The sequence below is a fragment of the Triturus cristatus genome, chromosome 12 (assembly GCF_964204655.1).
Source record: "Triturus cristatus chromosome 12, aTriCri1.1, whole genome shotgun sequence".
Classification (NCBI taxonomy): domain Eukaryota; kingdom Metazoa; phylum Chordata; class Amphibia; order Caudata; family Salamandridae; genus Triturus; species Triturus cristatus.
In genome coordinates, this window is record NC_140595.1 from 130,328,231 (window position 1) to 130,352,867 (window position 24,637).

At 41.5% G+C, this 24,637-nt stretch overlaps 1 protein-coding gene across 3 annotated transcripts in view; it reads left to right on the plus strand.

The window, feature by feature from the left end:
- Positions 1 to 24,637, plus strand: part of LOC146772876 (sodium/potassium-transporting ATPase subunit alpha-2) — a 348,828-nt gene that overhangs the window by 280,364 nt on the left and 43,827 nt on the right. For all 3 annotated transcript variants that reach the window (XM_085637734.1, XM_085637735.1, XM_085637736.1), the window contains exon 15: positions 20,670 to 20,820. In XM_085637734.1, coding sequence (XP_085493860.1) covers positions 20,670 to 20,820 — 151 coding nt within the window. The remainder of the gene's footprint in view (positions 1 to 20,669; positions 20,821 to 24,637) is intronic.

Consider the following 24,637-nt stretch of genomic DNA (forward strand, 5'->3'; position numbering starts at 1 on the left):
CGGCACAGCTTAGGGTAAGGAACCATGTTGGTGTTCTTAAATTGCGTAACATGCATTTTAGTTCACCATGGCGTCGGTACCAATATTCATTTGTCCCACGCTGACAAGCCATCAGATTGATCAGTTGTGTTTCCAAATGATCATCTCGGTGCTGCACTTTCTCCATGAAATCCTTAGCAGACACATTTTGTAAATGTACTCCACTTTTTAAAATGTGATTTACTGCATAAGACAGTGCAGACAAGTCGCTTTCAAATAAAAGATGGAACAAATAAGGAATACTTTGTCGAAATCTGGGATCTTCAGCATATAGTCTTGTAGTTCGATACTCTGAAGCTGGAATCTGTTCTGGACGTTCATCGTATCGTCCTCCTTTTCCTTTAGGAAACAGCTGGGGAAAACATCGAGCTTCCAAGCTCTCCTCCCATACACTCACGGGATTTCCTTTTGCTTTCTTCATCTGAAAGAGATCAATATTGTCTCCCATAACTTCTTTCGAATGGAGAGGATGTATGCTAAAATGTTCATAAATTTCTTCTTCCTTTGACTTGTCCACTTTTTCAATTTGTCCAGTTGGTGTTTCTGTGTCTCCTTGTAAATCTTCTTCTTCTTCTTCTTCTTCTATATAAATTGATTCATACCATTTGTTATTTTTTTTCAAATACAAATTTGCTCTTTGTACTTTCCGCACATCTACCAGCTCCTGCCAAATCTTCTTATTCTTTGTAGGTACACCATTAACCAGAATAATTAATGGTTCAGTTTCCAAAGTATCCGCATCAATAGTTTCCATATTTTTTTTCAAATCCAAGGGCAAATACACCACTCTACCTTTTAAACCTCTCAGTAAATCTGAAGGAGGTAATTTACCAGTTTTGGGCTCCATACGTACTATGGTCTGGAACGGATGAACACATTGAATGAGTATAGACTCATATGTATTTAATTCAGAAAGTTCAGCAGGAATAGCATCCAATTCTAAATTATTATGTACAGCTCTGGTCGGCATTCTATTTTCCTCTAACTTGTTATAACAGTATTTACAAATACGCTGATCTTCACCCAATTCAAAACAATTTTCTAGAAATATATATGTGGCAAAATCCTTCCACTTATAATTATCTTCATTTTCACTCTTTCTGTAGAGATCAACATTCCTAGTTTGTTTTCTATAATGAGTTCTGCGGCAACAAATACAAGTAAAATTTGGTCTTTCATTAGAGACTATTGCAAATTTTGTTATGTGATCATTAAATGTGTTACTTACAGAGGGTTCTACATTCTCTTCCACTTCTTCCTCATTTACTGTGTCCTTCTCTGCACTGTTTTGTTCAGGACCAAAGTAACAAAACTGAATTTCATCAACAACCTTCTCTACATCTGATACCGTTCCTCGGAACAGAGCCCTATTCAATTCATTTAACTTTATTGCTGGACTTTTGGCAAAATACAACCGTCTCACAAACTTTCTCATTTCAGTATGATGAACAGCCAGCATCCTAAAATGATGGAAAACACTATTGCACACTTTTCTAGATAGACAAGCAAGAGAATGACCCTGCAAACCAGTATTCTCTCTCACTCTGCATGGATCCAGACTTTGAAGCACCTTAATCTTTTGTTTTACACTTTTTTTACTATATTCTCTTAGAAACTCTCGAAATCTGTCAATAGATTCCTGACGCACAGTGCAAATACTACTACAATTCCAAGTGTACACTGGGGCTTTAGGACGTCTCCCCATTGCCTCATCTGCCATCACTTGTACCTCATCTCTTGGAACCATTATCTCCTTCTCCATTATGCAACCATTTTTTACTTCGTATGAACGACCTCTGGTGTCAACTGCATGCAGCAAACTATTACTTTGAAAATAGCTTTCTTCATTAAAAAAAGGTTCACTACTTGAACTATGCATCCACTTGCCTAAAAACACTTTACAAAAGTTTGTTCTGTTCACTACTCTTTTCCTTTTGCTATGTGATTTCAGTACATTAACCATTTTGTCTAATGTACGCATCCTATTCAAAATTAATATGAATAGTTTCCTTTTTAATTCTAATGCTTTTGCTGCAATGGCTTCAATTTCTTTTTTTCTCTTGTAATATTTAGCCTTTTGCTTATATTTCTTTATATCCTTTATCAAATTGGACATAGCTCTTCTCTGAAACATTTTTCTACGTATCTCTTTAAATGCTGTTTTTCTGTTTATGTTCAACTTTTCAATTGCAGAAGGTATATTTGCATTAACTAAATTCTCAATTTTTTGCTGTTCTCTATGTTTTGTATCATTTTTCCGAGAACAGACATTTTGTACATTTTTCTTTGTTTTAAATATTTTGTTTAGGAATTGTTTTTTTTGCTTACCAGAAGATTTTTTCTTTTTCCCAACATCAGCATCTTCTACTAACTTTGGTCCTCCAGTTGTCTTCAAATATAGTTTTTTTTTTAGCGTTTTTTGAACTCGAGATTTTGTAGGCATCTTAAATTTTGTTCACTGTTCTTCAGCAATACCTGAAAAAAACTAAAAAAAAAATCTGTTATTGTATTTAAATATATTACTACATTTCTTTTCACAATAGTCACAAAACGAAATTTCTTTGCCAATTTGAATGCACACAAACTGCTCTTTTTTTTGGGCAAGTGAAAATCTCTTTTACAAACTGTCACATTATGAAACCACTTTTCAGATTTTTTAAAAAGCCCATGTCCACAGTGCTACACTCCACCAAGGGCAACCAGCCTTAGTGATGCTGAATGTATTTGCATTACAGACTTAAACCTGAAAACCCCACTGGCTTGTAAATACTGTGCATGACTATACACGGCAAGGACATGGGTGTGTGCTAAGCCTCTGCTTCTTCCCCCAAAAATTCGCTCCCCCTTTCCATCTAATGCAACTGTGAAATCACCAGAGCAAGACGCAATAAATCTCTGCCTATAATTCTTCTATGCACACAGAGTCATGTTTTCACATTAGTCCCAAAACGAAATTTCTTTGCCAATTTGAAAGCACACTTACTGCTCTTTTTTTTTCGGGCCAAGTGAAAATCTCTTTTTACAATTTGAAATCACTTTTACAGATTGACACATTATGAAACCACTATTTTTGATTTATTTAATTGCACGTGTCCAAGCTGTTTTTTTTTCAGACCACCACCATGTGTATTCTCTGTGACTGCCTACACTCCAGCAAGGGCAACCAGCCTTAGTGATGCTGAATGTATTTGCATTACAGACTTAAACCTGAAAACCCCACTGGCTTGTAAATACTGTGCATGACTATACACGGCAAGGACATGGGTGTGTGCTAAGCCTCTGCTTCTTCCCCCAAAAATTCGCTCCCCCTTTCCATCTAATGCAACTGTGAAATCACCAGAGCAAGACGCAATAAATCTCTGCCTATAATTCTTTTATGCACACAGAGTCATGTTTTCACATTAGTGCCAAAACGAAATTTCTTTGCCAATTTCAAAGCACACTTACTGCTCTTTTTTTTTCGGGCCAAGTGAAAATCTCTTTTTACAATTTGAAATCACTTTTACAGACTGACACATTATGAAACCACTATTTTTGATTTATTTAATTGGACGTGTCCAAGCTGTTTTTTTTTCAGACCAACACCATGTGCATTCTCTGTGACTGCCTACACTCCACCAAGGGCAACCAGCCTTAGTGATGCTGAATGTATTTGCATTACAGACTTAAACCTGAAAACCCCACTGGCTTGTAAATACTGTGCATGACTATACACGGCAAGGACATGGGTGTGTGCTAAGCCTCTGCTTCTTCCCCCAAAAATTCGCTCCCCCTTTCCATCTAATGCAACTGTGAAATCACCAGAGCAAGACGCAATAAATCTCTGCCTATAATTCTTCTATGCACACAGAGTCATGTTTTCACATTAGTGCCAAAACGAAATTTCTTTGCCAATTTGAAAGCACACTTACTGCTCTTTTTTTTTCGGGCCAAGTGAAAATCTCTTTTTACAATTTGAAATCACTTTTACAGACTGACACATTATGAAACCACTATTTTTGATTTATTTAATTGCACGTGTCCAAGCTGTTTTTTTTTCAGACCACCACCATGTGCATTCTCTGTGACTGCCTACACTCCACCAAGGGCAACCAGCCTTAGTGATGCTGAATGTATTTGCATTACAGACTTAAACCTGAAAACCCCACTGGCTTGTAAATACTGTGCATGACTATACACGGCAAGGACATGGGTGTGTGCTAAGCCTCTGCTTCTTCCCCCAAAAATTCGCTCCCCCTTTCCATCTAATGCAACTGTGAAATCACCAGAGCAAGACGCAATAAATCTCTGCCTATAATTCTTCTATGCACACAGAGTCATGTTTTCACATTAGTGCCAAAACGAAATTTCTTTGCCAATTTGAAAGCACACTTACTGCTCTTTTTTTTTCGGGCCAAGTGAAAATCTCTTTTTACAATTTGAAATCACTTTTACAGACTGACACATTATGAAACCACTATTTTTGATTTATTTAATTGCACGTGTCCAAGCTGTTTTTTTTTCAGACCACCACCATGTGCATTCTCTGTGACTGCCTACACTCCACCAAGGGCAACCAGCCTTAGTGATGCTGAATGTATTTGCATTACAGACTTAAACCTGAAAACCCCACTGGCTTGTAAATACTGTGCATGACTATACACGGCAAGGACATGGGTGTGTGCTAAGCCTCTGCTTCTTCCCCCAAAAATTCGCTCCCCCTTTCCATCTAATGCAACTGTGAAATCACCAGAGCAAGACGCAATAAATCTCTGCCTATAATTCTTCTATGCACACAGAGTCATGTTTTCACATTAGTGCCAAAACGAAATTTCTTTGCCAATTTGAAAGCACACTTACTGCTCTTTTTTTTTCGGGCCAAGTGAAAATCTCTTTTTACAATTTGAAATCACTTTTACAGACTGACACATTATGAAACCACTATTTTTGATTTATTTAATTGCACGTGTCCAAGCTGTTTTTTTTTCAGACCACCACCATGTGCATTCTCTGTGACTGCCTACACTCCACCAAGGGCAACCAGCCTTAGTGATGCTGAATGTATTTGCATTACAGACTTAAACCTGAAAACCCCACTGGCTTGTAAATACTGTGCATGACTACACACGGCAAGGACATGGGTGTGTGCTAAGCCTCTGCTTCTTCCCCCAATAATTCGCTCCCCCTTTCCATCTAATGCAACTGTGAAATCACCAGAGCAAGACGCAATAAATCTCTGCCTATAATTCTTCTATGCACACAGAGTCATGTTTTCACATTAGTGCCAAAACGAAATTTCTTTGCCAATTTGAAAGCACACTTACTGCTCTTTTTTTTTCGGGCCAAGTGAAAATCTCTTTTTACATTTTGAAATCACTTTTACAGACTGACACATTATAAAACCACTATTTTTGATTTATTTAATTGCACGTGTCCAAGCTGGTTTTTTTTCAGACCACCACCATGTGCATTCTCTGTGACTGCCTACACTCCACCAAGGGCAACCAGCCTTAGTGATGCTGAATGTATTTGCATTACAGACTTAAACCTGAAAACCCCACTGGCTTGTAAATACTGTGCATGACTATACACGGCAAGGACATGGGTGTGTGCTAAGCCTCTGCTTCTTCCCCCAAAAATTCGCTCCCCCTTTCCATCTAATGCAACTGTGAAATCACCAGAGCAAGACGCAATAAATCTCTGCCTATAATTCTTCTATGCACACAGAGTCATGTTTTCACATTAGTGCCAAAACGAAATTTCTTTGCCAATTTGAAAGCACACTTACTGCTCTTTTTTTTTCGGGCCAAGTGAAAATCTCTTTTTACAATTTGAAATCACTTTTACAGATTGACACATTATGAAACCACTATTTTTGATTTATTTAATTGCACGTGTCCAAGCTATTTTTTTTTCAGACCACCACCATGTGCATTCTCTGTGACTGCCTACACTCCACCAAGGGCAACCAGCCTTAGTGATGCTGAATGTATTTGCATTACAGACTTAAACCTGAAAACCCCACTGGCTTGTAAATACTGTGCATGACTATACACGGCAAGGACATGGGTGTGTGCTAAGCCTCTGCTTCTTCCCCCAAAAATTCGCTCCCCCTTTCCATCTAATGCAACTGTGAAATCACCAGAGCAAGACGCAATAAATCTCTGCCTATAATTCTTCTATGCACACAGAGTCATGTTTTCACATTAGTGCCAAAACGAAATTTCTTTGCCAATTTCAAAGCACACTTACTGCTCTTTTTTTTTCGGGCCAAGTGAAAATCTCTTTTTACAATTTGAAATCACTTTTACAGACTGACACATTATGAAACCACTATTTTTGATTTATTTAATTGCACGTGTCCAAGCTATTTTTTTTTCAGAGCACCACCATGTGCATTCTCTGTGACTGCCTACACTCCAGCAAGGGCAACCAGCCTTAGTGATGCTGAATGTATTTGCATTACAGACTTAAACCTGAAAACCCCACTGGCTTGTAAATACTGTGCATGACTATACACGGCAAGGACATGGGTGTGTGCTAAGCCTCTGCTTCTTCCCCCAATAATTCGCTCCCCCTTTCCATCTAATGCAACTGTGAAATCACCAGAGCAAGACGCAATAAATCTCTGCCTATAATTCTTCTATGCACACAGAGTCATGTTTTCACATTAGTCCCACAACGAAATTTCTTTGCCAATTTGAAAGCACACTTACTGCTCTTTTTTTTTTCGGGCCAAGTGAAAATCTCTTTTTACAATTTGAAATCACTTTTACAGACTGACACATTATGAAACCACTATTTTTGATTTATTTAATTGCACGTGTCCAAGCTGTTTTTTTTTCAGACCACCACCATGTGCATTCTCTGTGACTGCCTACACTCCACCAAGGGCAACCAGCCTTAGTGATGCTGAATGTATTTGCATTACAGACTTAAACCTGAAAACCCCACTGGCTTGTAAATACTGTGCATGACTATACACGGCATGGACATGGGTGTGTGCTAAGCCTCTGCTTCTTCCCCCAAAAATTCGCTCCCCCTTTCCATCTAATGCAACTGTGAAATCACCAGAGCAAGACGCAATAAATCTCTGCCTATAATTCTTCTATGCACACAGAGTCATGTTTTCACATTAGTCCCACAACGAAATTTCTTTGCCAATTTGAAAGCACACTTACTGCTCTTTTTTTTTTCGGGCCAAGTGAAAATCTCTTTTTACAATTTGAAATCACTTTTACAGACTGACACATTATGAAACCACTATTTTTGATTTATTTAATTGCACGTGTCCAAGCTGTTTTTTTTTCAGACCACCACCATGTGCATTCTCTGTGACTGCCTACACTCCACCAAGGGCAACCAGCCTTAGTGATGCTGAATGTATTTGCATTACAGACTTAAACCTGAAAACCCCACTGGCTTGTAAATACTGTGCATGACTATACACGGCATGGACATGGGTGTGTGCTAAGCCTCTGCTTCTTCCCCCAAAAATTCGCTCCCCCTTTCCATCTAATGCAACTGTGAAATCACCAGAGCAAGACGCAATAAATCTCTGCCTATAATTCTTCTATGCACACAGAGTCATGTTTTCACATTAGTGCCAAAACGAAATTTCTTTGCCAATTTGAAAGCACACTTACTGCTCTTTTTTTTTTTCGGGGCAAGTGTAAATCACTTTTACACACTGACACATTATGAAACCACCATGTGTAACTACAACAAAAACAATTCCCATTTCTATTATTCATTTCTTAAGTTACCACATACATCCCCTCTCAAACTGTAAACTCACCTTTAAAATTAGTTAGTTGTGAAAGAAATGTGACACTCAAACAGCAGATTATCAGAGCCAGGATCTCTGTTCTGTTCACCTCTCTCCTCTCAGCAGAACCAGATAATGGCAAACTTTCCCTCTATTTTTCCACACATATACATGTAAGTTTCAAATCTCAGTGCTTCCCCCTTTTTTTCACATGTATTCACACATTTCTATTGGTTGAAAACCAACCCTTTTCCAAAAGTACCCTGCCCCCAACTTGACTTCTGCCTAGTACCCTTCCCCCAACTTGACTTCTGCCTGCTACCATAGCAACAGCTCATGGAACACTGCTGTGTGCAGTTAGGTCAGAAGTTCGACACACAATGTTTCAATTCCACAGAGCAAGAGTGCTTGACTTTTCAAACCTTACAGCAAATCCATAGTACTGTTCTTTGGTTACACATTTTTTTGTACCAATACAAAACATGCTTCTATTAATTTTCACATACAGCCTAGTTTTTATTCTAGAATGGTATGAAACAGCCAATCAGTTCTTTTTGTTTTAAAAAAATATGTATGCCTCCATTTCCAAACTGTCTTTCTTTTCTTATTGCCATTCTACTGAAAGACACCTCCTGAGTGCATCCAGTTCTCCTTTGAAGATGTTCACAGTGTGGATTGTAGGGCACAGCTATGTCTTCTGGAGTGAAAAGTTTGCAGAGAAAACAGATATGGTGAGAGACCTTGCTTTGCCAAATGTAGACATTAAATGGATTGGTCAGAGAGGGTTAAAGTGGCACCAATTGATGCCATTGGTGAAATCCTTCATTCAAATCCAACACCCTGACCTCATAATAGTGCACTGTGGTGGCAATGACCTAGGCACTTTGACTGGGGTAGGTCTGGAAATGCTTATGAAGGACACCTTTGCACAACTGTTTACACTTTTCCCTAAAACTGCCTTTGTGTTTTCCAACATATGCCAAAGGCAAAAATGGAACTGGTCCAATCATTTCTGTCCACAGATTGACAAAGCAAGAAAGCACGTCAACAAATCTGTTTCTGCTTTCCTCCGTGACTATGGTATGGGTGCCATTTACCACAACAACTTGCGTTATGACATGCAAGACATTTATAGAGGAGATGGTGTGCACTTCAATGATGAAGGGAACAGAGTCTTCCTCTTGAACCTTAGACTCTGCATCGGTACTTACTTGTAGGTACCACTTAAAAAATGACTTCATAAACACAACAGCTCTTTTTAGAGCTCCCTAATATCTAAACTCTTAAATCTGCTTTTCATTTATTTATTTTTATTTTTTTTTACCGTACGCTTACCGTAAGCTTACCGTATGCGTACCCCGTGATTTTTTTTTAAATCAATAAATGTTTTTTTTGTACTTTTCTGTCCTTCTTTGACCCCCTTACAAATGTTAGGGGGTCTGTAACTCTCCTCATTGCCCCCTTTCCTTGTTTTCACTCTTTTTTTTCAGAGTGAAATACACAAAATGGCGGCCGCCGCTTCCTGGTTTCGACCGATTCGAATGTTTACTAAGATCTAAGAGCCAATCAGAATCGCGCTCGCGCACGCCGCCGTACGCTTACCGTAAGCGTACGGTAAGCGTACCGTAAGCGGGCTCAGATATATATATTGATTTAAAGGCTATTTTCTCAGAATCTACTGAACAGATTTACACCAAACCTACAAAAGGCACTTCCTTGACCTGAGGACTACCTCTCTGCCAAATTTCAAGTAATTCTGTTCAGCCGTTCGGGCTGTAGCTCGTTCTAAAGGTCCTATGGAAAAATGCATGGGAAAAACGCGTTTTGGGACCCCCCTTTTATCTCAGCCCCCGCTTGACGAATCCCCCCGAGACTTTCAGGGTAGGAGCGGAGCGTAGCGCCCCACCTATTTTGAGAAATTCGCGAGGATTCGTCGACCGGCGCCAAAGTTATTCAAAATAGAATGTTGAGGTTTTCCTATGGAAACGTGGTCCTAACTATAACTACCTACTGGCGACCGCCAGTAGGTAATATATATATATATACACACATACACACACAGTGAATATATATATTTATTCACACAAAAGGCGCTCCTTCCGAACTGTCTGGGACCCTAGGAGAGTGACGCACACGTTGGCGGAGTACACCGGACAATAAATATTCCCAAAGTTTTTGCAGCGCAGCGCGCTCTCAGAAATGCACAACTCCTAAAAAATTGAATATCGACCGTTTATTCCACAACGCGTTTCGATTCACTAAGAATCTTGATCACGTGAAACGTGCATCCAAACAGAAAGACTAAAATAGCCTGCCAGGTTGGATATAAACGGTGGATATTCAATTTTTTCAGAGTTGTGCATTACTGAGAGCGTGCTCCACTGCAAAAACTTTGGGAATATATATATATATATGCGAGCGAAACGCGTCATGGTGGACACTATGTCCGATGGATTGTAATGGACTCACACTTGCCTTTGCTTGAATAAAAGAAGTCTTGCACCGATTCTGGATTCCGGCCTTCGTTTAATTACGTGAGCATATCGTAGAGGTCCCAGCCAGCGTTCTTCCCGCCTGTTGGCTGTCAGTCAGGCGGTGCTGGATTGGTTTAGTGATATATATATATATATATATATATATATATATATTCACTGAAAAAACCATAGGTTTCAGGGGTGTTATAGTTAGCTGGACTTTTCACTTGTACAAAACCATTGAAATTCCCCCGTTATAGTTAGTTCAGCTAACTATAACTCGCGCGCCCGCAATGCACTGCTGATGACGTCACATATTACATCACTCATGACATGGTCAGTGACATCACTCATGACATCACTGATGACATCTCAAATGACATCACTGATGACATCACTGATGACATCATCCAGTGAATGTGTGTGTTTCTGAAAATTAAATATGTTTTATATATGTATATCTCAAGGTCGATGGAAGAATAAATGGGTATATAAGTGTCTAAATGGATGATTTGTTTTTGAAAAATTGATTGTGTAACTGACTGATTAAGTGTTTCATAGTGAATACATGGCTTAGTGAGTAATGTTTAAATATGTAAATATCTGTATCAGTCTCTCACTTTGTGTATAAGTGGCTGCATGGGTTGGTGAGTAGCTACATGGGTGTTTATATAGGTTATTAGTTGGTTTTATGAGTATCAGTCTGAGTGTCTGCATGGTTCGGTGGGGGTATTACGTAGTGCATAGGTGCATGAATGAATGACTCACTCTTTGTATGTGTTGAAGACAGCATGTGTGCAGGACTCTATGGGTGGATGAGTGAGTGTATGGGTGTGTTAGTGAGTGAATGACTGTCTCAATAGTGTCTTTATGAGTAACTACATATGTTTTAAACTAGTATATGTGACTATTGGTGTATATAAGCGAGTATATGTGACAGTGAGAGATTGAAAGAGTTCCTATATGAATAAGTATGTGTTTCTATAAGTGATTGTTTAAAAGACTAAGTATGTGTAAGTTTCCGTAGAAGTAAGTGTGGTGGTGTGTGTATAACTGTATATGCAAGTAAATGTATGTTTGATTCTTTATTAGCATGAGTGACTATGTGTGTGAGTACCTCTATGGATGAGTGGCATTGTGTAACAGGATGTATAGGTGTATGAGTACATATGATGAGTGAGTACATGTATGAGTGACTGTATAGGACTGTTGGTGAATGAGTGGATGTGTATGTGGATCTTAGAATTACTGTATAGGTTGTTTTAACTGGTATTGGTATGTCCATTGTTTTTAAAATTTTAATTTCTATTTTTGAATGTGTGTATCAAAGGTTATATTAGGGGAAGAGGAGGTCTGCCACTCTATCACAAGGATGATTTCATCAGTGATGTCATCAGTGATGTCATTTGAGATGTCATCAGTGATGTCATGAGTGATGTCACTGACCATGTCATGAGTGATGTAATATGTGACGTCATCAGCAGTGCATTGCGGGCGCGCGAGTTATAGTTAGCTGAACTAACTATAACGGGGGAATTTCAATGGTTTTGTACAAGTGAAAAGTCCAGCTAACTATAACACCCCTGAAACCTATGGTTTTTTCAGTGAATTTCTGAGGTTTTTTAAATGCTAATTCCTAACTATAACGTGCCTGAAACCTATGGTTTTTTCTGTGAATTTGAAAGGTTTTTTAAATGCTAATTTCTAACTATGCCTACAGAGATAGGACATGTGAAGAAAGAAGAAAAAATGCACAGAAAGAAACAAAAGAAGTGCAGAAAGAAGCAACAGAAGTCCTCAAATACGAAGATAAGTGCAGGAAGAAGGATAACGTGCAGAAAGAACAAAAAGAAGAGCAGAAAGAAGCCTTGTTGCAAAATCATCCTGTACCCTCAACTTTTTCAGACGGATACTGGTGGTAACTGAGTCTGACTAACCAGTCCTAGAGCCAGTGCTATGTTAAAAGACACTTAGAATACAGTGAAAACACCTACATACACTAGGGAACATTATGCGTTGGGGTCCCCCTGTGATTAGCATGACCTCCTCTGTAAGCCCCTAGTGTATAATAGGGCATGGGGATTAAAACTACCTCTTAAAACAGGCCACAGGGCGTTTTTGCACACGTTAACTCAGGCCTCGTCCCCTCCCTTCACCACTGTGTAAACACGCCCTGTGTCCATTTTTAGTTGGGAGATTAAGTTCATTTGAATCCTGAGGGTCCCTAGGGTCCAACTAGCCCACTAGGTACCTCCAGTAAGTGCCACAGAGCTGCGTTGCAGAGAGGTGTAAAAAGTGGCACGGCCTGGACCACCTCTCTGCAATGCAGCTCAGTGGCGCTTACTGGAAGCACTTGGTGGGCTAGTTAGCCCCCAGGGGCCCTCAGTATTGAAGGGAAATTATATCCCCAATTTAAAACGTGCCATAGTGCGTGTTTGCACACGTCACCTCAGGCCCCGTCCCCTCCCTTCACCACTGTGTAAACGCGCCCTGTGGCTGTTCTAAGTTGAGAGATTAAGTCCCCCTGAATCCTAAGGGTCCCTAGGGTCAAACTAGACCACTAGGTACCTCCAGTAAGCGCCACAGAGCTGCGTTGCAGAGAGGTGTAAAAAGGGGCTTGGCCTCAGAACACCTGTCTGCAGCGCAGCTCCCTGGTGCATACTGGAGATGCCTGTTGGGGGCGCGTTTGCAGAGTGCTGCACGGAGGGGGCATGGCCTCCGGCACGATGCCAGTCTTTTATTTATTTTAGTTTTTTAAGAAGGGGGGCTGTTTGGTTCCCCTTCTTATTCTAATTTATTGGCCCTGATGACCCCATCCCCCAGGGCCAGTCTCCTAATTATATTTTTTTGACCCCAATCCCCAGGGCCGGCCACTGTTTTTTATTATTTTAAAAAAATATATATTTATAGACACACCTAGGACATGCTGGACAAACCGTACGTACCTATCACCATGACGATTTGCGTGATATTCATTAAAAGGCGACTATGCATGCAATGAATCCACGTGGAATGTATTTACACCACTAGTGAAGCTCTGACATGTCTGATGCCCTACCGTGCCTAATCCTGGTAGACACCCTTGTCGTTTATTTATACAAACATGGGTAGCTATTGACGGGCACATTTAATACACATGCACACCAAGCCATTCAAAGGGGATTCGACAAAAATTCGACAAAAACTATGCAAGAAACCCCCCTCACGGTTAATAAAACACACATCCACTGCCGGATGTGTAATACTTTTTATTTTACTCTCTGGAAAGGGGACGAACATCACTTGAGAGTCACAGCGTGCTCCTGACAGAGCCCAATGCTGTGTTACACCCACCATTGCCTGCCGAGTGCCACACACCTCTGTGTTGTATTCCACTAGCTAGTGCATATGCTATGACACTCTCTAGCCCATGTGCACTGTAACACCACCCCGTGAATATGTCATGCCACACTTGTCTTCGCACGGGTTATATTGCCCCATCTAACGTGCCTTTCTCGATGCCTATGTTATAACGCACAGTGCTATGCCATACATATTACAATCTGGGATCCATATCTTTGTCACAGTGCATATGCAACGTTACACTCCCCAGCACATATTTTATATTACAACTTTAGAGACTAGTTAGGTTACACAACACTGCCCTGTGCATATTACACTCCAAGGCGCATATCGCATAGCACGCGCTAGTGCCTGTGCTATCTCGCGCTCTCCCATGAATCTGTCATTGCGCACAATGTATTGCATATTATATTTCACGCCCGGTTCATCTTATATCACACTTTTTGGTGCATAGTTTATACCATACACTATATCTAGTTTTCATTTTCAATCGTGCTCTCAGGACTATGTTTTATATAACACTGTGTTCACCTACCCTTTTCACGGGCATTACATTTTGCGATAGGGGGTGGAGGGTCAGGGGGTGTTTCTGCCAAGTGAGCCCGGAGTCACAGTGACAAACGTCCTCTTCTTCCTGAATAAAAGTGAGAATATGCTGCATACTTGTTCATATTTTAAGTAGTTCGCACAGACACAATGTTTTAAAAACAATAAAGTTCCTAATACCCGCCTTCTCTGAACAGTTAGCTTGCTGCCCCATCCCCTTCCTCCCTATCCTCTGTTGTGTGAATCCATGGACTAGCCTCCTCCCTCCTGCCATGCATGGTCTGATGTGCTGCCACTGCCCTCAATTTAGTATGATGTACCAGTCCACTCCTCCTGCCCTCCATTGCCCAATTATATGCCCCATCATTGACCTCCTGCTTAAACTCTGTGCTTAGCTTGCTGCCCCTATTCTCCTTCCCCCTGCCCTCCGATGTCTTTGTGCATGCCCCTGCTCCATCCTTTTTGCCCACCATGTCCCATGGACCTGCCACTCCTATCTACTCTGAGTGTTCTGTTGAGCTGCCACTCCCCTCCCACCTGCCTAGCATTGTCAGATGACTGTAACCTGTCCCTGCCACCTCCACCCTGCCTGTCCACATGCCATGCCCCTATCCTCTTCCTCCTGTCCTACATGGTCAATTGTACTGCCACACCCTTCTGCCCTCCCTGGTCTGTTGTGCTGCAACTGCTCCTCCTGCCTGCCCCGTGTGGTCTGTTGTGAGGTCCCTTCCCCTGAACTTTCTTGTCTGTGCACAGGTGCTGACCCTTCCTTCTATCCTCCATCGTCCTTTGTGCATGCCCCTCCACCCTCCTTCTTGCCCATCATAGCCATTGTGCTGCCACTAACCCTCCCACTTGCCATGCATGGTCTTCTGTGCTGCCATGGCCCCTCCCACCTTCCCTGTGTGGTCAGTTAGCTGCCCCTGACCCCCTCCCACCTTCCCTCCATGGTCTGTGTGTATGCCATCACAGTCTCACTGTTGCTCTTCATGGTGTGTCTTGCTTCTAGTGCCCATCCTGCCTGACCTCCATGGCTATCTTGCTGCTCCTGCCCTGCCCCCTTGCCCCCAGCCCTACTCCCTCCCTCCTGGCTTGTCTGTTCCATTGTAATGCCCCTGATCCGTCCCTCCTGCCCTTTATGGTCTGTTATACTGCAGCTTTCTCTCCTGTCTGTCCATTATGGTCAGCTAGCTACCATTGCCTCTTGCCCCTCTGTTCTCTGTTGTCCATGTGCATGGTCCTGTCCCCTCCCTCTTGCTTTCTATGGATTGTTGTGCTGCACTCCCGTCCTGCATGCCCTGTGTGGTGTATTGTGCTGCTGCAAACCCTGATGCCTGCCCTGCAGGGTCAGTTTGGTGCACCTCTCCATGTCCCTCCTGTCCTCTGTTATCCAAGTCCATGTCCCTATCCCATTTCCTTCCATGATCCAATGTACCATACTTGCGAACATTTTTAACTTGGTAAGAGGGAGATTTTGAAAAAAAACTGGGGTATTGATTTTCCCCTTTGAGTTACATTGAAAAAGAGGATATTGTAGACAGGAGACAGATCAAATAAAGCCCATTTGAGCTTAAAAACATTGGACGTTTCCTGGCTGAATCGGGTCTGTTGGCATGTATGGTTGTACTACCATTGCCTCTTCCTTCTGACCACAATGGTCTATTACATTGCCACAGCCTTGAAGGAGGGTAGATTTTGTATCACAGGGGGCCCCTGGCCCGTTCTGTCCACACCTGAAGTATGAGACCCTTGTCCTTGCCCTGCCAGCTGCATTTGTAGGCCGTATTAAATTGACCAGCGGGTCCTGTGTTGCTATATAATTATCCTGAGACATCCTTACCACTCAGCCAGCATAAAACCCCTGTGTAGGCCCTTCTGTTCAATATGTAGGCCTCTTTGTTAAATTGACCATAGCTCTGCAATTTTAGTGTATAGCAGTCTGAAGGCAGGTTTGCGAGGCCTTCTGATCCAAACTAGTAGCCCCCACCCTACCAGAGTGCTCCGTGCTCGGTATCAAAGTTCAACATCCCCCTGAAGCTGTCGACATACAGTAGGCTGCATCCTGGACTGGTACTTGCTTCCTGGGCAGGTTTCCCGCTTTTAAGGAAGTGGCAACCGCAGAGCGTCAAGTTAGGAGAACTGAGGAGATTTTATACATGAATATATTGAATTCCCGTACAATACCCATTATTTTCTGCTTGCTCTATGGAACTTACGATAAGCGATTGGCCTGAGAGACTGACCTTTTCACCCAGTCCATTGTCAGCATTAAGTGGGTAAATGACGAAATGTCTGGTAAAATCTGCAGACGAAGCTTTTGGGTAGCATACGTAGGTAGATGTAGCGTGCAAAGGAGCCCACAAAATGATATAAAAAGGGAGCACCCACAGATATCGACGGACTACCTCGCCGTCTGTATGTAGGTTAACAGGCAGTGCAGGTTTTCCCCAAGAGCTGGGAGCTCTTGTCTTCCTTTGCTTAAAATGTCTTGCTCTGCTTTGCTTGAAGTATCTTATTCTATTTTACCTATATGAAATGTCATGTTATGTTTAACCATTGTTCTCTTTACTTTTGCATTTAAAAGATTTTGTATTGTAATTGCAGGAATGCTTGCTCTAAGAGTAAACGTGAGTGTTCCTAGGTAACATTTTCCTTGGTGTAACTTGTTTCTCATGATGCATTTATAGATGTGTTTTCTCTCTCTCTCTGTCAGTACATTAATTGAGATACAGAGAATATTATGACAGCTGTATGATTATCTGGATTCTGTATTTTGTACTTTATGTCTCTATTCTGCGGTTTCTTTGAAGTTGCATCTTCTCATTAAACTGCCATTGTATTCTGCCTCCAATTCCATGTCTCATATGTCTGTTTTCTTCATTTTTGGAGAAAAGCGTTCCTAGGCACCCCGGCTCAAATTAAGGTGCCCCTTTTGTCCCTGACTCACTCTCCTGCTCAGTTCTGTGGTGGCTCCCGGGGATCTGGGGACCGCCCCTAGCTTCCTTGACCCGTAATAGATCTTCCCTCCAACAGCCTCTCTTGCAAGTCCTGTATTGTTGGTTTGTTGCCCCTGCCCCCCTTTCCACTGCCCTCCATAGTCTGTTGTGCTTCCACGGCCCTTCCTGCCTGCTCAGTGTGGTTAAATTGTTGCCTTTGCACCCTCCTACCTGCCTTCAATTTTCAGAGTCCGTGCCCCTGGCCTCTGCCTCTCAACAGTATCCTAATGAACAACTAGATTGCTAACATTCTATATTTATTACAAAAGTGTGGAACGCCTGACATCATCTTGATGTAATCAAAACTGTAATACCTAGAGCATTTCCTTTAGAAATTACATATATGAGAGGGTCTTATTGGCATCAAAATTATGGTTAGTGCTCTAAAAGACTAAAATAAGGACATATTTTCTGAGTTTTCAAATAGCGACAAAGCACTTTTAAATTATTTGTTATCTTTATGTTTTTTTATCCAGTTGACCACTTGATTAAATGTTGCACTTAGGGGAGAGGATGTGGTGTTACTTCCAGAACTGCAGACTTTGCAACTGGGGAACCAGGTTGAAGTTTCTGCTTCAGCTCGACATTCTGTGATTCTGGTCAAATCACTTAGTCTCCCCATGTCTATAACCAAAATGAATTTGTTCTTGTGTGATGTAACCAATGCTCATGTAAAGCACTCCAATACCTGACAAGTCTGCACTATATAACACTGCAAAAACACAAAATAATAAGTGTTTTGCACACTTCTGTCATTGGGCTATATTTGGGCTACATCTGGGTGATTTTGGGCTACATTTGGGCTCTTTTGTCTCCGGTGGCCATCTTGGGAGATTTATTTGTTATGAAGTTTCCTAATTTCCTCATGTACTGCAGTCTCCTCAGTAGGAAATGCTTTCAGTTTTTTACTTTGATTCCATCATGAAGGTATTCAGATATGTCACACATTTGCCATAAATTCTGAATGTTAGCACTCTAGTTGCTCATTAGATCACTGTAGTAAAACTACTGCACCATGGAAGTCTGCTCCTGGTATTAAAAGTGCATGTTTCAGTCTGCATGTCAGAATTTTTTAATGAAATAGAAGAGGATTTGAGAAGTCACTCAAAATGTGCCCTCATTTTCTTTCTTCAGCATTAATCATAATTTCTATGGCAAAATGAACCTCCTCATTGTGTTCCTTTTTAAATTAAATGTTTTAAGTGTTACCAGTTTATTCCAATCAAGATGGCTTCAGGTGTGCCTTACTTTTGTCATAATGAAGACAGTAAGCGCTCTAGTTGTTTTTAAGAACATTCTGGGACATTCTGTCATTGGGCTATACTTGGGCTACATCTGGGTGATATTTGGGCTACATTTGGGCTCTTTTGTCTCTGGTGGCCATCTTGGGAGACTTATTTGTTATGAAGTTTCCTAATTTCCTAATTTACTGCAGTCTCCTCAGTAGGAAATACTTTCAGTGTTTTACTTTGATTCCATCAAGAAGGCATTCAGATGTGTCACACATTTGCCATAAATTCAGAATGTTAGCACTCTTTTTGCTCATTAGATTACTGTAGTAAAGCTACTGCTCACCAGGGAAAACTGCTGCTGGTATTGAAAGTGCATGTTTCAGTCTGCATGTCAGAATTTTTTAATGAAATAGAAGAGGATTTGAGAAGTCACTCAAAATGTGCCCTAATTTTTCTTTCTGCAGCACTAATCATACTTTTTATGGAAAAATGAACCCCCTCATTTTGTTCCTTTTTAAATTAAATGTTTTAAGAGTTACCACTTTAATCCAAGCAAGATGGCTTAAGGTGTGCCATACGTTTATCATAAGTAGGACTGTTAGCGCTCTAGTAGTTCTTTGGAACACTCTGGGAAGCTGCAGTAGAACACAAAGGAATCAACTGACAGTCTCTGCCCTTGTTGGATGTACATGTTTTACTGAGAATGTCAGACTTCATTCTCACATGACTGAGAAAGATAATGTGAATTTACAGAAAATAAGCTCTCAGTTTAGCCTATAGATCACCTTCCAAACCTCTGTGGTAAAAGCATGAGAAAATATTTTTCTCTCAATCATGATATCCCAGCAGAAGGCTTTTTCACATGGTGAAATCACCTTAGAACATACCACAATTCCTAAAATGAGTATGGTACCATCAACAAATGATTTATAATGTAACTAAAGTCTTAAAACCTTCTATTAACTGCAATGCTTTTTAATGAGGTGCTATCATGTATATTGGTCCCAAGATGGCTGCCAACACTTCTTGGATGAAGTGCTGACAGCCAATCAGATCTCAGGATGAGATGTGTGGTTAGGCTCCGCCCACATATATATATGCTTTTAAATGCTATTTTCTCAGGAAATACTGAACAGATTTACACCAGACCTGCAAAAGGCACTTCCTTGACCTTATGGCTACCTCTCTGCCAAATTTCAAGTAATTCTGTTCAGCCGTTCGGGCTGTAGCTGTGTCTAAAGGTCCTATGGAAAAATGCATGGGGAAAACGCGTTTTGGGACCCCCCTTTTTTCTCGGCCCCTGCTTGACGAATCCCCCCGAGACTTTCAGGGTAGGAGCGGAGCGTAGCGCCCCACCTATTTTGAAAATTTCGCGAGGATTCGTCGACCGGCGCCAAAGTTATTCCAAATAGAATGTTGCGGATTTCCTATGGAAACAGGGTCCTAACTATATCTACCTACTGGCGACCGCCAGTAGGTAATATATATATATATATATATGTACCAAAGTTCACTTATTTAACTCCATATTTATGTCTACATCTTGTTTGCAGTTGGTAGAAATGTGTGGTAGTTAAATAAATCTTTAGTCAAAATAATATTATGGAGCAGTTCACCTTTTGTAGCCCCTAAATGTTATTGAGTATCGCAAAGCACACGCTGACATTTATGTTTCTGCCCCTCAAAAGTGGTTTGAAGGTGTTGCTACCATATCACGGTTTCACTCTAGGATTTAACACAAAGTTGTTTTTGTTGTGTCATTGACTTATCAACTATGAAATAGTCGCCCACTACTTTAAATCGTGGGTAAGTAACAGTGCTTAACTTCAGCTGTTTTTAGCAGGTCATGCACTGGCACGTATGTAAGAGAGTTCACCTCCTAGTTGCTCTGTCAGCCTGTTTTTAAGGAGAGCACAGGAGGAGCATATTTAACAATTCAATATAATTTTAAGAAAATATAACACCATCCCATCCAATTCATCCTGACAGTTTTGGGTGATGTGGAAAGGTCCAATCATTGCACTGGCGATGGGATATGGCAGCATTGGCAGGGGCAGTGGGTGGTGAAGGATGCATTGGCCTTGCGTGAAATAACTTGGACCCTGGCCCTTATTCGTTTTACGAATTAACCACTGGGTAAGAAGCACACTGACTAATGCAATAAAAGAAATGAAGATGAACCTTTACATATGGTATCTAGGTTAAACTTGATGGAGAGATTGTTAGAACACAGGTATTTATGGAGCAGATTTGTGGTACAACTAAATGACTTTGTGTTTGTTTTCTCCAACAGGGAAGCCAAGGCCTGTGTAGTTCATGGTTCTGACCTAAAGGACATAACTAATGAGCGCCTGGACGACATTCTGCATAATCACACTGAAATTGTGTTTGCCCGCACCTCCCCGCAGCAGAAGCTTATTATTGTTGAGGGGTGTCAGAGACAGGTATGGTGTAACTCACAACCCTTAGGTTGTAATACAACAAAGCAAAGCCAATGATGCACTGGTTACTTTGTAAAGAAATAAACATAATTGAAGAGTCCCCACAGTTTAACTCAATACTTGCTCCCAAATGCTAGGGCTTCTGAAAACCATTGTCTTGATTCCACCTCCTCCATCTTTGCCACACTCCTCTTTCTCTGACTCTTTCAGGATCTTTCTCTGTGGTCCTATATTTCTCTCCCTCCTTCTCTCTCCCTTCCTGCCTTTCACTTAGCTGCTCTGGGTCAAGTTTGTATCTAAAAATATTTTCTAGCATCCACAAGCACTAATTAATACTTGCATAGACAAACAAGGATATTTACATAAATGTAAAAAAAGAACTTTGGTATGCCAACATGTTTATAAGGGGATACAACTCTGGCTAGTTGCTATCATCCACGGTATTCCATCTTAATATCGACTATAAAGCATCATGGGCCTAAAATCTGGAGGGCTAAATGTATAGAACCAAAATATCATGAAGATAAGAATATATAGATAAGTGTAGTTTTACTATAATATTATGAAGGAAAGAATATACAACTTCACATACATGTACCGTGACAATATATATCTAAAAGGTGCATAGAAGTGGAGTTAAGAATAGTAAATCTACCTTACCAATAATACCTTCACAATATTTTGGTCTTAGATATGTAGGCCTCAATATTTTAACCCCATGATAGTTTTGTCCACAATATTTTGAGAAACAATCCTATGCAGGATGTATGAAAGAGAATTTGGACAGGCAAAGTAACTGCCATCCAAGGGTTCTCTCCTCACCTCTTAAGAACTCAGAGGGAATTCGGATAATCATCGTTTTCACATTTTTAGAATTGAGAATGTGACTTTTTTGCTTGTGATGCAAATCCTACAGCCTCTCTGCTGATTACTTCTCAAAATATTTGATTCTATCTGTTTTCTCATTTGCTTTTAACAACATGTACATTTGTAACTGCTCTACTGTTATAATGCAAAACTTCCCCTCTCTTTAAAATATGCCATGGTTTACTTGAGAAAGCTTACTTCGACTCTTCTGCACCTTGTAATCTCCTGCTTTGTTCTCTCACCAGAATTTTTGTAGCAAATCATTCATCATCCACTATTCCTTTCTCTGCTTTCTCCTCTTCGGTCATGTTTCATTGAAGTGTGCTTTACCGAAATTGATTGTCAAACTAGCTTATGTTACTCTACAATTTTCATACTTCATATTCTTCTTAACTGATCCATGGCATTTGACATGGTTGATCTCTTTGCTCTTGTTAATACAATCTTTTTCTGTGTTATATCTTACCTTCAACATTGCTCTCCTATAGCTTGTGTGCCAATTGCGTTTTTCCTCTTTTCTACTTACATGTGGTGTCCCATGAGCACAACTGGGCACTCCTCTCTCTCTGTCAACCACTCCCCCCACTGACAAGGCTTCTATTCTTACCTCGTTTGTTAAACGGTGTAATTTATAGATTGATGATTTACAAATGGTTATTTATTTTTCTTACTTTTCTAATCTCTCCGCTGAAATCATGAATGGTGAGTCTGATAGAGGCATCTAGCCCCATATTCCTTACCTTAGAATATCCCAGGCATCAGGCTGGATCTGGAAGACTTTTAATTGAGCAATACCATTGTGCGCCGGTAGGTGGCATCAGCCAGCTCTGCAAGGCATCATCCGCATCGAAAGTGACGTCCGAGTCACCTATATAGGTGCCACCTTGGCACGCTGACTTCAGTTCTTTTCTTTCCGTGCCAGCTAGGGTCGATCGTTGAAAAGAGCTACCCTTAATCACTTTTTGACAGACTTTTTGACATTTTGTCGAACAATTTTGGTGTGTAGGTTTTTTCTCAATGTAGAAGAAGACTTCTGGATTCAAACCATGCAGCGCCTGCCATTGCGCCATGTTGGTGACAGATCTACACTTAGGGGGTCATTACGATGGCTGCGAGACTGCACCTACAGGCTGTCTGTGGCAGTCTCACTGCCATCTGGACCACCTTCACCTTCTGCCACATTAGGGTGGCGGGCGGTGTGAAGACGGTCGGTGTTTCTGACTGCAACGCATCCAGTGGGCTCCTTGAGCCCGCCAGTGCGCGCGGAGAGCCTTGCAATCCCTGCATTGGTGGCGGTTCCTACCAGGCACTGCCATAGGGATTACGATGCCCCTCCCCACCAGCCTTTCCATGGCGGTTCACCCGCCATGAAATAGCTGGCAGAAAGGGACATTGGGGGCCCATAGCAGGCCACCCTTACCCCATGGCCCTAGGCTAGCCCTACATGTCCCTGCACCATGTAGCAGGCACTGCATGGTGCCTGCCACATAGTGCAGGGATATGTGTGATGACCCCTTTTTGTCTTGCGGCATGTGCTGCAGCCAGCAGTAAGCGCAGCAAAACAAAAAATAGGCAATGTGACCGCCTATGTGGCGGTCGCATCGTAATTCCTACTGTGGGACCACCGCCTTATTGGCGGGCAAAGCCAAATAGGAAAGCCGTCTGCCATCGAAATCAGGCCCTAAGTTTGTCTCTAGTGCCTGGAGAGTGGCCACTACTCAAAGTCATGCTCCGACTGCCGGGCCATGGCTCCTAAGGCTTTGAGGTTGTAGTCCCAAAAGCTGCTTGCGGATCAGTGTTCGACTCCACGCCGTTCACCCCGGAGGTCTCTTTTCCGGTCTAGGGGCAGGTCTCTGCATTGCTCTGGGAGTCCTAAGTCCTCTTCCTCCCACTCGAAGTTGGAAGGCATGAGGAATTGTGGGAGATACTCGAACGCCTAGGGGTAGATGTGCAAACAGTGGCGCTAGGGCGCGGGTACGTTTTGGGAGTGGAGGAGATCGAACGGACCCATTTCCCATTAGAAAGGGGGTTAGGCAAGGGTGTGTCCTGGCCCCTTTTCTTGTTAATCTTTATATTAATGGCCTTTGCGATGCCTTAATTAAGGATAATTGTGATTTTCCACAAATAGCCGCACGTCCTTTACCTGCACTTCTCTATGCAGATGATGCAGTTTTAATGTCACGCACCCAAATAGGTTTACAGAGGGTTCTAAAGAGTTTCATCAAGTTTATGGGCCAATTGAATCTCAAGGTTAATACCTCAAAGACATACATTATGAGATGTGGCCCTGGGAGCCAAAAATGTAGGGATATGTACCTGGAGGGCCAGAAAATAGAGCATACCCCTAGCTTTGCTTACCTTGGAATATTGTTTGATCGCTATGACCGCTGGCCGCGTACAATTATGGCTAAAAAACCTATACCGGCAAGATCAACAATGGCACTAGACAAATTTGCAAAGAAATTGGGAAGGAGACCACCACGAGAGTTATTGCAGATTTACAAAGTGAAGTGTGTCTCAGTAGCCATGTACGGAGCGGCGGTATGGGCTTTTGTGGCTACGCAGTTACTCCAGACAGTGGAAAAAAATCTTCCTGCGATATATTTTAGCTGTACCTAGTAGTACATCAGCATATGTTTGCCACGCAGAGCTGGGACTTCCATTCATTTCAGATTTGATAAAAACTGGAGCCTATTCTGCTGTGGCACAGAATATGGTCCAAAGCAGAGACTAAGTTAAACCAGGAGATTTTAGCTGACAGCATGAAAATTGAAGGAGCGTTGCTGATCCCGTGGCTGAGATACATTACAAATTTTATGACAGATCTTGGCCACCCAGAGTATTACAAATCTCCGGGTACAATGCACATGATTTCTAGAAAGGAATTAAAAAAACAGGGACTGATTCTTTTAGATACCATAAGATTAGCTAAGGAGTGTACTAAACCTTCTGT